Source organism: Vulpes lagopus, chromosome 3 (genome assembly GCF_018345385.1).
Source record: "Vulpes lagopus strain Blue_001 chromosome 3, ASM1834538v1, whole genome shotgun sequence".
In the NCBI taxonomy this organism is placed as follows: domain Eukaryota; kingdom Metazoa; phylum Chordata; class Mammalia; order Carnivora; family Canidae; genus Vulpes; species Vulpes lagopus.
Window position 1 is genome coordinate 119,495,441 of NC_054826.1, and position 16,070 is coordinate 119,511,510.

Consider the following 16,070-nt stretch of genomic DNA (forward strand, 5'->3'; position numbering starts at 1 on the left):
TGGGTTTGCAGGGCACCCCTGATACCCCTCAGCTGTGCTACCATGGGCAGTTTACTTCACTTCTCTGATCTCGATGTAGCCGTCTCTCAACAAAGGTGAAAATGCTTCCTCTCAGATCAGAACTGTGTCTGGGAAAGGCTTAATAAGTACCAGTGCTCACTAGTCACAGTGGCCTTACATCGGTTTCCCATATTTGGTGTCTCATAAATAGACTCAAGTAAAAGCAGGCAGGGGAGGGGCAGGCTCGGTGACATGACTCACTGACTTCCACAGTCTAGCATGTGGCTTCTTCTCTATCACATGCTGCCAAGTGCAGCTTGTTTTCCCTTCTGCGACTCTGGCAACTGAGGCGTCAGAACCTCGTGAACCTGTAAATCTTCTAGGGGCCTCCGCCTCCAGCCCGGCCTCCTGTCATCTGGGCCATGGTCGCCCAGTGGCAATGTAACCTGTAACCCAAGGGAAGCTTCCTCCTCACCATCACCCCCACGATGTGCTCACCATCCTAACACGGCCCTTTGGGACCTCCTGAGACCCCAAACAGCGCCCTACCGCTTTCCTCGTACTCCTCTCTCCACTGGCCCTGAAAAGCCGCCTCCACATGGCCGCCAACTTGCGCTGCTTCTCGCAACTGCAGACAGCCAGGGCAGTCTGGCAGAAATTCGCTCTGCTGGCAAGTCTGGCGGAGCTGGAATTCACAGTCTCTCGGGATGAGTCTGCCGGCGGCACAAGGAGATAACCTTTAAAGGTTGGATTCAAAATGCTTTTCAGTATCTACAAGGGGTAGGGAAAAAAAAACCCAAGCTTAAAGCAACAGCCCCACCCTTCCTACTTCATTATGAGCCCCAGGCTTCTGAAGGCCCAACTCCGGGCAAAAACCAACAGCCCCAGCGGGGTCAGGTGCATCCCCTTGGGTGAACACTTAAGGGGATGTGAAAGCCTTCCCACACCAACCCAATTCAAGTCCTAGAGATGTAAAGAGGGCTCACCAGCACCAGGAAAGGCATTTACTTGCCAATGCACAGAGTTGGGCTCCCGCCTGCCCCAAGTTATTTTTTTAAACACAGAAGTAAAAGAGTTATAATTCCCATGCCCTAGGTCCTGGGAAAACATTCATCACATAAACATAAGTCATGAGAGCTGACCCTTGAGCAGCTGCCTAATTGTCATAGTGTTTCCACGTCCTACTTCCCCTTCAACCTCAGCGTGTGTGTGGAGGGCAGGGGCAAGGGCAGCACTGACACGTCATTTCCCAGTGAGGAGCCTGCAGCACCGCAACACCCAGTGTAGAAGCTCCAGGCTGCAGTTTGGGTCTTCTAGTCTCAGCAAAGTAGGGACCAGAAGACCCTGTGTCCAAATGCTCGATCGGGTGGAATGAAGAAGAGGGTGATATGGATTCTGCATTCCACTGCAGAGGGACAGAGTTCTAAGGCTATGGGCCACTGTGTGCCTAGGAGTGCCTCTTTGTGGGTGTGGAGACTCACATGTGAATTATTTCATGCATGTATTTCAAATCACAGGCACATTCAGGTGCCTGAGGTGCACACCTGTTTGGCTGAGCAAACGGTAATAAGAGTGGTCCTTCCCATTCACCGAGTTTGCCAGGCACCACCTTAAGTATTTAGGAGACATGCCTTCATGTAGAGCTCTCAACCTTATAAAGGAAGTAACATCGCTAAAGGTGAGAATATTGGGACTTCAAAGGAATGATAAAGACTCCACCATAAAAGGCCATCCAACTAGGAACCCAGAGGCAGATGGGGGATTTAAACCTGGACCGACTCGAGAGTCCACACGGGAACTGCTAGCTATTCCGAGTACCTGAAATCCTGATGAACTCATACCTCAGACACATAACCTGTTCTGCTCTCCTGGGCTTTTCAACTATCATTTCCTCTCACCTAGTCTCCTCCAACAGTGACTCAGTAGGCAGGGAGGTAGGTGGATGAGTGGGTGGACGGATGGAAGGATGGATGGATGGGTCAGTGGATGGATAGGCAAACTAACAGGCACGTAGGCATCACTAGAAAGCCTTGGAAGATCCAGCTGGCTCTAGACCTTGAGCCTCTCTGCCTTCTCTCTTTCTCTCTCACTCCACCCTAGCCATAGCAGCTATACCAGCCTTCTAGCTCCTCTAATGCACCATGCTCTTTCCTATCTCAAGGAAATTCCCTCAACCTGGACTGTTCCTCTTGTTTACTTTAGTAACTCTAAATTGTCCTTCAGTCAACATTGTTTGGTCCAAAAAGATAGGTGAAGTTATAGTCAACCACTTTTCCCCCCTGAAATTTCAAGATAATGCTGGATGTTAATTTTTGTAGCTCTGGCTTATCATACACTGTTCTAAAATTAATTATTTGAATTTACTGAGAAGATATCTCTATCATTAATGAAAATAAACTACTGAAATAAAAAAAAATTGTCCTTCAGGAATGAGCAGATGTTCTCGAAGAATGCCATTCTTAGCCCTAGTTTAACTGGGGCCCCTTCTTATAATCTCTGGAACCCTGTGTAGTATTCATTCATAGCACATCCACAGTTTGTAACTACATATTTATCTGTGTGTTATACATACATTAACATGGTTAATGTCTCTTTTCTGGTAGAATTGTAAACTCCAATGGAGGGGCACAAGGTCCACAGTGTTCACTGATCTATCTCCAGGGCATAGTACAGTGCCTAATTCACAAGAATTCAATTAAACCTTATTTTCTGACCTTCATAAAGCCCCCTCTTGCCAATCCTGAACTCTAACTCCCAGTACCTAAAATGTTGGGGCAGGTGCTGGGACTGGGCCCTGAGTGTGTACAGGTGATTATGCAAAAATCTAGAGATTATAACTGAAGGTACAGGTTGTCCTTGAACACTGAACACCAGAGAAACTGAACTACTACTACTACTACTACTACTACTACTACTACACCATAAAACAGCATATTACCTGGGGCAGGTACAACTTCCTGAACCAGGGCTGGGCCTGAGGACAGTTGTTTCAATCAGTGAGAAAACTGAAGCAGGATCAAAATGAATGACAAGAGAAATCATCCAGGAGGACCAGGGAGTTTAGGGAAGAGTCTGATAACATCGTTCTCCACAGTGAGAACTGTGGGAAGAGGAGCCTATCAGAATATACTATGGGTAGAGATCTAGAGTCAGGATGGTCCAATGGTCTGTCCGTCCATCCATCCACCCACCTATCTATCCATCCATCCATCGTGGAATGAGCCTGCTTCTCTATTCTAAGCACTGGAAATACAGCAGCAAGCCAAAATGGCATGCAGCTGTGGCTTTGTGGAGCTGACCTTCCACCGGGTGAACAGCAGGTTTAGGGTGAGCAGGGCCTCACAGAGCTGCAGGTCACAGCCTGCACGGAGTGGGACACTATGGGCCTGGGTCTAAACCTCAGGAGCTCAGTCCAGACTACAGATACAAACAACATAGCCATGGCCATGATGACCACATGAAAACCCTGGCAAGAACCAAAGCCTCTGGCTTCTGCTGAGCCACCATGGAGGAATGTGGCTACGGCACACCCATGCTCTGCAGCACCCTGCTCCAGGAAGGAGTCTTAGTCTATCATCCTAACTCTGCTGGCTGTGAGGGGCCCAGATGGAACTTCCTTCAAGAAATACACGGCTGGGGGCAGTTAGTATGTTGGCTGCTTCTTGCACTTGGGTTGGTCTCAAGATGGATGAGTAACAGTGTATCCACTTTTCATACTGTGACAGTAAAATCAGAAAAAAATTCCCTTTTGCCCACGTGGACCAGTAAAGTTCAGTTTCTGTCAGTAAAGTTCTTATAACCTTGGCAAGAGGCCCAGAGATCTGGTCCCTCCTTTGTAGAACAAGGTCAAATGTGGCAGGGGGCGGGGGTATGTCAAGATCAGTATTGGTAAGACCACTGTGCCTAGTAAAAAAAAAAAAAAAAATCACTCTGCCTTTGAATAGTTCTCCACATTCAATCTTCCTTATATCAAGTAGTCAATGACCAAGACTGTGTGTCTATCATTCACAATATCCCCAGCACCCAACCAACTGCAGGATGGCTAGATAGGGAGATGAATAGACAGTTGGAGAGATCAACAGATGAGCCAAAACCTATTTCTCTCCAACTTCCACTACTCATTGGTCTCTATTCTATCTTCTGGAGGCAACTGGGAATTCAGGTAAAAACTACAGACTTGGAGTAGAGAGACCAGTAGTGAACCTAGTTCTGATGCTTTTATGCTGAGACCTTAGATGAGTTATTTACTCACCATTCTAAACAGGTCTTTACCCACCTCTAAAATGGAAAGAACATCTGGGGATCCCTGGGTGGCTCAGCGGTTTAGCGCCTGCCTTTGGCCCAGGGCATGATCCTGGAGCCTCAGGATCAAGTCCCATGTTGGGCTCCATACATGGAGCCTGCTTCTCCCTATGCCTGTATCTATGCCTCTCTATCATGAATAAATAAAAAATCTTTTTTTAAAAAAATGGAAAGAACATCTATAAGACCTCAGGGCTATTGTAACAACAAAGAGAATAAGGTATAGTACTTCAGCAAGCCAAGCAAGAAAACTCCTCGCTTCCCAAGATTTGAAGACCAGAAAATAGAAGAACACGCAGTAATTCTCATAAATCAAGCTAAAAGCCAGGCCACAGACTGAAACATACAGTACAAAGGATTACTAACCAAAGCACTCTTACACGTGGGTAATAAAGTGATGAACGGTGTCATAAAACAATAGGGAAAGACACCAACAAACAATTCACACACACACAATACAAAGGGTAAATTAAAGCACATACATATGATCACCCTCCCAGGCAATAAGGAAAATGCAAATTTAAACCTCAGTGAAATGTAATTTTTCCCCCTCTATCAGAATGGTGAAATTTTAAAGATTGATAATACCCAATGATTGCAAGGACATGAGGACAAAATATTCTTTCACCTTGTTGGTATGACTGAAAATTGGTTCAGCCTCTGGACAAGCAATTTGGCGAGGCCTATTAAAATAAAATATGTATACAGTCTTCCCTTCAGCAAATACACTTCTAGCTATTTATCCTCAAGACATACCTACATTATGTACAAAGAGGTCTGTATGAGAACAATCTGGCAGTTTTGTTTGCAAGGCCCAGGAAATGAAAACAATCTAAATGTCCATCATCAGAAGTAATGGTTTTCTCATTCTAGGAAATAACGCACAGAAGTTTAAAAAGAGGAAGGAAGAGAGAGGTCTGTATACTCAGGAGGAAGGTATAGATCATGGGATCCCATTTACATTCAACAAAATCAAACCTTAACAGCTTTCAACGGATCCATGTAGAGCAGTAGTTGTCAACCAAGAGCAATTATGGCCCCAGGGGATGTTTGGCAATGTCTGGAGATATCCTGGGTTGTCATAACGGGAAAGACCGTATGGGTAGTGAGGAGGTAGTGTCCAGGGATGCTGCTCTACATTCTTCAATACACAGGTGAGCCCCCCGCCCCCACAAAAAATTATCCCATCCACAATGTCAATTGTGCTTTGGTGGAGAAACTCTGTGTACAGATGTCTTCCACTAAACTGCTCCTAAGGCAAGTGTGGGCTGTGCACAGCCTGAAGGCTTCAGAGGACATGTGTTGGCACCAGTTCCGCTTCTGCTGGTAAGAGCACCCTCATTTTCCTTGGATGAAACACCCCTAATTCTACCAACAGAAGGTACAGGAATAGGCATATAACCTGAAAGCATGCCATCCACTGGGACGTAGCAATCAGCCGATAGGGATACGGCCCACACCATGAGAGTGAGCATCAGTTCCAGGACTGTTGCCAGCCTTGGGAGAAACAGAGATCTCTCCTGCTGGGGTCAGCTGAGCTGAGGAGCTATCAGCCCGTAGGTGCCTACAGACATCCTGCCACTGCAGCCTGGCCGTAACATGTAAGCAAAGTGCCTAAGTAACAGAAAACGTATAGATGGCTCATGTATCAAGCTCTCTGCCCCCGCCCTCTGCTGTGCCAGATAAAAGCTTCTAGCACTAACCCCAAGGAGATGTAGTGCTTTGAGAGGTGTCTCCCTGCCTCCTTACTTGTGACAAGTAATATAAGTTCTTTGCTTTCAACACCTCCTTGCAAAAAGAGGAGGTGGGTTGTGTTCCATTTAAGGCACCCCAGGTAGTGAACCCCTCAAGTTCTGGTACAGTTTGGGCTGGTTTCCCTCTCATACAACCAGAAGAGGGCAGGTGTATCATGGGAATTAGTATCCTAGTCAGAAGAAGGGTGGTCAGCTTGTCTCCCAACGGTCCCAAATTGAGGAGCCTTGGCCTGGATGTGACCAGGATCACATGAGAGGATCAGGCTGGGTCCGGCTGAGACAATGGCTGCATCCTGAGGACAGTGGCACCATCCAGGTCTCTGGGACTGCTCAGATTCAACTTCCACCACCGCCCTTGACCAAGACACGGTTCCCCACGTAACCATGCCCATGAGGGAATAAGCCTAGGGACCAGCAAACAGAAGGCTCTGAAAGGAGGGGCGGGGCCCACCCAGAGTCTAGCCCCAACTTAATTCCTGCAGCAACAGAAACCGAGAACATAGGTATGTTTAGGTCATCCAGACTGCACACTAGCCATGCTCGTGGCTCCTGACAGAGAGGTAGTGTCAAACTGTAATGCTACCCCAGGAAACCTCCCCAAGGAGGGCAGAGGTGGTGGCGATGCTGGGGAGTCATGAACAGGCACCGTGGAGACACAGGTGAATAATATACTGGTCCAACTCAGTAAGTTATTTAAATTCAAAATAAGACCAAACCCAGCACCCAACTGGGCAGTTCCCACTTGGCCAAATTCTCATGTACTGGGGCCTGGGCATTAGATACTTCAGGCCTTTGTGGAGTCCCCCTCAAACATTTCCTGTATTAGATTGTTATCTTCTGAGCTCTACCCACCTGTACCTCCCCCACCCCCAGGTAGAAGAGTTCACCCTCTGCAAAGCCTCAAGGAGTCTTGCACAGAACCTGCCTTCCATTTCCAGGTCCTGAGTAGTGGTCCTACCTCCTCGGTAGACCCAGAAACATTGAGGACAAAGGTACCTTGCTGCGTGTGACCCCTGAGGCAGCTGACATGGAGCCCGACCAAGGAGAGGATAAATAAAGGCTTTTTTGAACATATGAGCATGTCTAGAGACATTCAGTTAAACAGGGGTTCTTTTTACGCTTGCTTCCAGGTGTAATAGCCAGCTTATCTCAAGTGCTCACACATCACTAAAGGTAGTACGCTCAAGCACTGCGCCAACACTTTATCTCATCTGTTGTTCTGCAAGGTGAGTGGCCTTCCATCCCTCCTGCCCGCACCTCTTTCTCCAGCCCTTCCCATGAGAGGATGCTACGTTCACTCGACAGCATCTGTGTCCCCACCAGACTGTAGGCAGGAGGTAACCTCAGTGTACAGTTCTGCCCACAAGCCTGGCATATAGTAGGCCCTCAATAACCACCTTTGGGGTGAATAAAGGAATTACACTGTGAAAGAAAGAATTAGTTCCTCCTGCGTGGGAAGACAGATGCAGTAACAGAATAATAGTGACATGTTTGTCCAAAGGGAGGAAAATAGCCTGTTTTTTTTGTTTTGTTTTCACTCGTGTCGGGCTCTCACAAGCCCTGAGCACCCCAGAAACAGCTGTAGGTTAATGTCCTGTGAGCCTCAGGAGGTGCTCAGGTGCTGGACTTGGCGGGATGCTAAGTTCTCAAAGATAGAGATGGCAAGAACCAAGGCCAGCATCCCAGGGTTTCGCCCGTCGGGCAGCATAGATGCCACCGGTGGCTCGGAGGACACCAGGCACCACAGGGCCACGGGGCCCAGGGGCCGTTCCTGCCTGCCCCGGCACAACAGCTGTGGCAGGAGGGACGGGGGGGGGGGGGGCGGGGAGAGGTCCGTCCGCCTTCGAACCTGTCCCCGTTTCCCCAGTCCCAGCACTGTAGCTGCCAGGGCGGGGGCTCTCCGAACCCACGACTCTGTGGCTGTGGGTCCGGCTTCTGCTTCAGCCTCCTCTCCCCACCGACTCTCTCGCGCTCTGCAGAGCTCCATGCCGAGCGGCCAAAGGACGGAGCTGCACGTACCGAGAAGCGGAGGCCCCGCAGGCTAAGCCCCCCAGGACCGGGGGTGAGAGCCAAGGTTGGGAAGCCCGCAGCCATCCTCCTCACCCCTGCTGCCCCACGTAGCCCACCCAGATCCCGTGATCTATTACTGACGGGGCAAGCAGTGGGCTCCCTGCACCGCGTGTGAAAATAGGCTCCGCTGGAGAAAACCTTCAGAGTGGCTGCGCAGGTGACACGGTTTCCCCCTGGGGGGGACCGTCTTTAAGCCAAGAGGACACGCTGTGGTCTCTAGGAAAGGGGACTTACTCGAGAAGGGAAGAGCTTTGCTGAAACAAAGCAACGTTTTTTTGTTTTGTTTTGTTTTGTTTTGTTTTTTTAATACAAAGGAGACCTAATTAATTGGGCTGGGCAGATGGACTACTGTACAGGAGCCAGTATTTCCGGTGGCGAAGTTCAAAGGCTGAAATTAATCCCCCACAGAAGACTGATTTCAGCTGTACTTACACTAACAGAACTTTTCAAAGGCAAGGACTTGAGGGCTCAGAAAATAACTGTATTGACATATTATTTCATACCAGTGTAGGGGCTGGAATAGCTGCTTAAGAAAAAAATAGGTTTTGGGGGGTTTGTTTGTTTATTTGAAGGTCTAACGTCCCTTTATAAATACTACATCAGGATATTAAAGACGGTGGACCTCAATCATGCTTGGAAGTGGGGGCGTATGGGGAATAAGATCAAACCACTGCAAAGGTATAAACCAGAAACTAAATGATCAACAACAAACGTAACTATCATGCACAAGTGACAGACCACAGAGTTCTCAAGCACAACGGTGTGTTAATACACAGAAAAGGGGAGAAACATTCAGCAAGACCAGTTAGTAAAATAGTGCTTCCCATTTTATCTGTTGCTGTTCAGTCGTCTTGTCCTTGGTCAGTGTCTGCTGGCAGCCAAGCACGCGCAGAGGCCCGAAGCATCAGAAATATTCATGGATGAAAACCTTAAGTTGGGAAAGGTCTGGACACCAATTTTACTTGTGTTCTAAGAACTGTCCAAATGTTGCCATGTCCCGCAAGCGCCAGAGCACCTGGTCCCCATCTCAGATGTGAGGGCTGAGTGTGGAAAACACAGCATTCGAAGGCACAAACTATTTTGTTTTTTGTTTTTTAAGACCCGCACTCAATCCTGTGTGGGGATGGCATCTCTTGCCAGGATCCCTTGAGTGACACAGAATCCTGGACCTCTTCCCACAGTACAGATAGCGAGAGCCCAAGCACTGCATGCAGCAGGTGAGCTATCCGAGTTCCTCTGGCATCTAGGAGCACAGTTTTCCAAACCTCAGGGCAGGCTCTCCAGACCCTGACACCACTGCTCAAGGGAGACGTTCTCAAGGAGCACCCCTGAAACCCATCTCCAGTCAGAGTAGCCACCACGAGCCAGCACCTGCTCTGACAATTACCCAAAGCAAGACCACCTCAGCCTGACTTTTGGATTTGGAGGGCTTGGTGGGTCACGAGTCTGTGCCATGCCCTTTGGCCCATCAACCTTGGGTTGCAGGTGGCCGCCTGTGCAGGCTGGGCCCTTCCCTTCAGAATGAAGGCACCTGTCCCATTCTTGGATTTGGGAAGAGCTCCACATTCACTCTCAGAACTGCTGCAAACTGGTACCCTGGAAGAAAATACGACCTGGGCTTAAAAAACAAAAAAAAATTCACTGAATGTTTCTGTCTCTGTTCTCTCTGTGGTAAAATGGGGCTAAGCAGAGTGTGTTCCCAGAGTGGCCATGTGGACCAAATGGGCTACAGAAGGCACACAGACCAGTGAGAGGCTACTGCCGCTGTGGCTTCTTGTAGGATCACCGTTCCTTGCGGTATCATGCACTGTCCATTCCCTCAGCTCAGCATTTCCCAGATTATTACTTCTCACATTGTGCTGTCCCAAATTACTGTTGCTTGCGCGATCATTTATTTCATGTTGTTTTTTTTTTTTTAAAGCAGGCTCACTTTCTTAACTTTATTTTAAAAGGAAAATGCATCACCATGGTGGGTGGAAAACAGGATCCTGTGCCATAACTAGAAGGCAAATGTATAAATAAACACAATGAAACCAAAACAACGTGTGTGATCAAGCTCAAGTCTGCTCCTGCCAAAGATGCTTGTCCTGAGCCTTCCTGTCTCTGCTGAACAGAAAGATTTGAGGGTGAAGGTGACACAGGGGTAACACACAGGGACTAGCTCCCCGCCGGTAATCCCAAGCCAGGGGAGAGCTGAAGAATGAGTGGCTTTCTCCCTGCAGGATTTGTTGGTTCATGACCAGCCGTGGTCTTTCTAAAACCTGACTCGGCACACATAAAATTAGCCTGCTTTCCCATACTCCTGACATGCTGCTCTAGCTCACCACCACCAAGAGAACTTTGGGCAGTGACATCTCCCACGATGGTCACTAGCTGCCTGTGGCTGTTAAGCACTTGAAACGTGGCTAGTGGGCTGAGGAACTGAATTTTAAATTTTCTTCTATTTTAGTTAATGTACATACAAATGGCTACACGTGGCTAGTAGGTGTTTTATTGGAAAGCCCATACATCTATGGAGGGAACTACATGTGTAGGACCTCTCCTCTTGGCTCTTCAAATGAACTATTTCCAATTTGGAGATTATTCCCTTGACTTCCTTTGAGGGAGATCGGATGAAGTCTGACAGCAATGCGTCTCCGGGATGTAATGGGGATTTTCTACTATATCCCTCAATACTGTTTAATCTAAAGCCCAATGTGGAAACTTCTCTTAGAGCTCCCTTTGAGGAACTGATGTACTTCCTTCTCATTAGCCATGATACTATCCAGAAGAGCCACATATCCATTTTCTGGAAGCCCAGAAGAAATTCACAAACCGATGAGAACAGTCATACAGGAGCTCACGACAGGTAGGTGTGATTTCCACGGTTCCCTTAATGTCAGTTCTCCTCGTTTATGTTTTCCCAGATCCCAATATTTCACTTTTCACTTCTCCTTTATCATTCCTTTATAGGAGTTTCCTAGAAATTATTTCATACCTTTTGGGGGAAACATATAGAATGTATTTTTTCAATTAAGAAAAATAATGTCCAATGGTACCAGCATTTTAAACGAGTCACTTTCTATCCGATGTCATTCATGATAAGAACACTGTAAAACAAAAGCTTTCTCTAACGTTTCCAAACACATGCTTAGATTTCGTTCTTGAGGGACCAACCAGAAGCACTATTAGCTAAAAGGAGAAAGAGCTGCATTCCAGAGGTGCAACACCAGGAAAGATTTTGGAGAGCCCACAGCATGAGTCGAAGCTGCTCTAGTTGATGTGGTGACTCTAGGCCCCCTCCTCTGGGCGCTGACTGGACCGCACCAAGGAAAGCTCCAAAGACATGAAGGACAGGGACCGAGGGGCACAGATGCCACCATGACCACTGTGGAAACAATCTCCTAGGCAACAGCACATGGGCTGTGTCTGTCTCATTCCATAACTGACTTCTAGATGCTACAATATCACATATCGCATCCTGGCTGGGGGAGGGGGTGGCAGGGGAGAGAGTCAGAAACAAAAGGTCAAGGAAACCTCTCAAGTGATAGCACATTTCAATTTCACTCTAAAATAAAGCTGTCTGCTTCACTTTTTTCATCCGCCAGGCAACACCTCCCAGCCTTCTGATGACCACAAAGCAGAACTCGAAGGACAGTCAAGTAAGAGGGATTTTGTTGGCTTGGCCTAAGAAGAGAAAGAGAACAAAGGGGAGATACAGAAAGCCATCATGTCTGATTCTCTTAAGCCCAAGCAGGGAGCATCATGGATACTCAGACTCTCCAATGCTTACTAAATGAGACCAGGCTCCTATTCACCACCCCAGTCTCTGGGAAAATATCTTAAGAGCTGAGATGTCTTCAATGGCCCATTTCCTACCCAAAAGGCAGAGGGGGGTGGTGGCGGCCAGCAAAACAAGGCTTTTCACAGAGCCGACAGGGAGTAGGAACAAAACCTAATGAAAGTTGTCATGATGTAAGATGACCGACCCACGGAGCAGCTAAGAATCAAACTTGAAAACAAAGCGGTCCAGGACAGGGGAATACCAATGGCTGGAGATCAGGATCCAAGGTAAGCAAAGCCAAGAAAAAGATGACAAGATGATAAGAAGGCCAGGCTCAAAGAAGCATCAGAAAATCAAAGAAAATATGGAAAAATGGGGTCCCCGGTGTGGGAGACAAACCACCTCCAAAGAAGACAAAGGCCCCACGGCCTTCAGCACCCCACCCCCAGCCAGGGAATGACCCTTCCCAAGGAGGAAGAAGAAACATCCACAGTTTTGGTTTTGTCAAGTAACTGCTATCCCTTCTCTTGAGAAGAGTAGCCTGGTTTCCGTTTGGAGAACTCCTCTCCCCTCTCCCGGACACACCCCAGCACCAGCAGTGGTCGTATCCAAACCTGGCCAATCAGAAATGCATCACCCAGAGGGCCAGGAATGGGCTCCTGATCGAAGACAGGCTGGGGAGACATGCTGAAAGAACCCAGACAGGCTGAGAGCCTCCCATCAACCCACAGAGAGCACCAGCCTGAAAAGGACACCTGAGCAGATCTGGGCCATGCCTGAGGCCACACCAACACCTGGACTTGGTGGCTGCAGCACAAGCCAACAAATCCCATTTTGGCTCTAGCTGTCCAAGCTGAGACCTGCAGTAGCCACACCAAGAGGCATGACTGGCACGAAGCAGCTCCACCCTGGTCTCTCCTGCCTGAATGAGGGAGGAGCACCTCCTCAGGAGGTGGGGCAGCTGGAACCCCAGTGCTGGGAGGCTGTGGCCCCCAAGTACACTGCTCCATCACCAAGAGGCAGCAGGACCAGAAGGCAACAAACAGTTGTCGGTCCCGCCTGAGCAGGGACATCCAATTTAAAACCAGGGACTCACCTGATAGACGTGAAAGGCGTTTGCTGCTTTGCCCCGGAGAAACACTGACGGGATCCACACGTTGATCAGTGCCCGGTTTGATCTGAGCAAGAGGATTGATCAACATTAGTCATTTCAATTTACCAAGAGAAAGAGAGGAAACCATCCTCTCTAAGAGGCATTACACACAAGCACTTTATGACAACATCCAGCAGGCACAGGAGTAAGCCAGAGGACCAGTGCAAGCCTGTCACCCAGCCTCTGGGATTATCCTTACGGGACTTGGTCTAATAGATGTGTATTTGTTATTTACATACACAGTCTGTACTTTGCTGTGAGAAAGGGCTGCCCTTCAGTTCTTACAAGGAGTCACCATGACTCGTTATTTATCTCGACCTGTTTCCTCATCTGAAAAACAGGATAATAATTTGAAGCCCCCCCCCCCATGCCATGGAGGATCACATGTGCTGACGACCATGGGGTACCTGGAGCACCCAGAGTCACCACGCTGCCTCCTTGCCGTGCCCACTCTAGACCCCGGCCCCCGCTGTAAGATCAGACTCCACAGAAAGGCTCAGGAGGCTTTCTGAGGCTCAGGACATCCATGGCTACGCAGGCAACATCTGCTTAGGGTGGGGAAGGGGAAACCAGGAAGTCAGACACAAACACCTCTCTTGCAACTTTCCAGAAGCACTGTGTTTGGCTCCAATAAACCAAGACTTAAATTCAAGTGCAAATCATTTACTGAGTGCTTAGAGCATGGGACTCCATGCTTTCACCTACAGTGTCCCAGTTAATCCTCACAGGGTATTTAAGGAGTCTTCAAGGGTCACCTTGGTTCTGTGAGTTTTGTCTTAGGGGACTTTCACCTAACTGTGAGTCGCTGGGTACACGCACCCACCACCACACCCTCCACCAGGCTGAATCCAAGACACGCTGGACAGATACGCTGACTGTCGCTGTCACCTAAAGATCAATCCTGGTGGTTATCAAAACAGCACTGCACAACTCTGGAAGGACTGGGAGGTTCCAGCCCTGGCCTCTACTTAGAGTTGTTCCAGAGCTAAACGCTTTCTCCTGAACTCTCCTTTTCTCTTAAGAGCAGCTCATAACCATGTGCCAGCTTCCTGTGCTTAGAACACAGCTTGAGACAATGGTGGAAGATTCCATGACTCAGTGGCCTCCTCATCTCCGGGTGGAGAGCAGTTTAGTTTCACAAAGAAATGGCTCTCTTCTGAAGCAGCATTTCTTCTAAGCTCTGAGATGAGGTGCTGACCTCTTTCATGGGGCAAAATAATTCATCACTTCCTCAGAGCTCCAAGTAAAAATTGCAATTCTGAGCCATCAAGTTGGTTTGTACAGCTAATGGCGTTTCTCCTATAAAGGTCCCCCAAATAGTACTAGCACCTAAAGTGCTCCCCTTTCATTTCTATCAAGGGAGTGGGTGCAATGCAGAAATGTACCTGACACTCTGCTTTTCATTAACCTTCCTGATTGGTAAGGACCAGGCACCTGTGACTGGCTTAGGCACTTCTCCCTTTCAGAGCATTTTCCATACAATGTTAAAATTGTTGGCATGACCAGGGCACCTGGGTAGCACAGTTGATTAAGCATCTGACTCTCAGTTTCAGCTCAAGTCCTGATCTCAGGATCATGGGATCGAGCCTTACATCTGGCTCTGGGCTCAGTGCAGAGTCTGCTTGAGGTTTTCTCTCCTTCTCCCTCTGCTTCAACTGCTGTGCTCTCTCTAAAATAAATAAGTAAATCTTAAAAAAAAAAAAAAAAACCCTATTATGTGTCAGTCACTACTTTAGGTCCTGGAGACAGAGCAAGGAGGCAAGCAGAGATTCCTGGCCTCAGTGAGTGAGAGAGAGACAAATCCCTTAACGGTTATTCCACTGTGGTCCAAGAAGATACTGTGTGTAATTTCCATCTTTTTAAGTTTACTGAGACTTGTGGCCTGATGTATGGTCTGTCCTGGAGAATGTGCCCCTACACTTCAAAGAAAGTGTACTCTGCTGAGAGATCTCTGCACGCCTGTTGGATCGAACTGGTTTACAGTGTTGTTCGCGTCTCTGCTTCCCTGCTGGTCTTCTCCCTAGGTGTTCTACCCAATATGGAAAGAGCGGTATTAAAGTTTCCAACTACTACTGCAGACCTACTTATTTCTCCTTCATTTCTGCCAATTCTCACATCCTAAGTTTTGGGGCTCGGTTGTTAGGGACATACACATTCACAATTGTGAATAGGAACTATTTAGTTACCATTGTTGTTTGTGCCACCAAGGAATACTGGATCTAAGGACAGTGAAAGCTGCTCGTGGGGGTCAGGGAGGGGGGGTGAGGTGCTGCTTCAGTCTGAGGCATCACAGGGGCTGGAGGAAACAGTGTTTGGAGTTGGCCAAGTTGGGGAGGGTAGGCTGCGGCTGGGAAAGATGCTTCAGGCAGGGGTACTAATGTCTGTGAAGGACACAGAGCCCAGATGAAGACTGCCTAGGTCTGAATCCTGCCTTCACTGGGTCATATGGAGGATGACACCCATGTCACAGCGTTGTCAAAGGGACACTGTGAGGGAGAACTGTGCCTGGCACAGAGGAAATGGTCTGGAAGGAATGATCCCGAGCAGGGAAGACCAGGTGACTTAGAGGAGTCGAGGTGGCTAGGGTGGCTGTGTGCAGGGAAGAGACAGGGGAGGGCTGAGGACAAATTCAGAGGTCAGCAAACCTTCTGTGCAAACTACATGAGGGCTTTGGGGTTCCATCTGCAGAGAGGAAAATGGTACTTCCCTCTGACTTTAGTGGAGATGCACAAACCCATGGGAGGGGCTGCACGTCTGCGGGAGAGAGATGATAGAGCTGGACCAGGCAGCCGCTCCTTGAGGACAGGGGCTGTGCCTTACTCATGCCCTCCGTCAAGGACCTGGCATGCCACCACCCCCCCACACACACAAAAGGTGCCTGGTAAGTCTGTGCTGTGACAGTCAGCCTTCTGCCTCACGAATGTGTCTGAGACACCCCCCCACCTCTACGCTCTCACCTCTCTGCCAGGTTGTCCTGACTGTTGCCCCCAACTAGGCTGCCATCCCAGAATCCTCCTCAGCCTGTACT

The 16,070-nt window shown here is 48.5% G+C and overlaps 1 protein-coding gene across 3 annotated transcripts in view; it reads right to left on the reverse strand.

The window, feature by feature from the left end:
- The window catches only part of SNX29 (sorting nexin 29), a 535,216-nt gene that overhangs the window by 141,247 nt on the left and 377,899 nt on the right, over positions 1-16,070 (reverse strand). For all 3 annotated transcript variants that reach the window (XM_041748281.1, XM_041748280.1, XM_041748282.1), the window contains exon 18: positions 12,986-13,067. In XM_041748281.1, the coding sequence (XP_041604215.1) occupies positions 12,986-13,067 (82 nt within the window). The remainder of the gene's footprint in view (positions 1-12,985; positions 13,068-16,070) is intronic.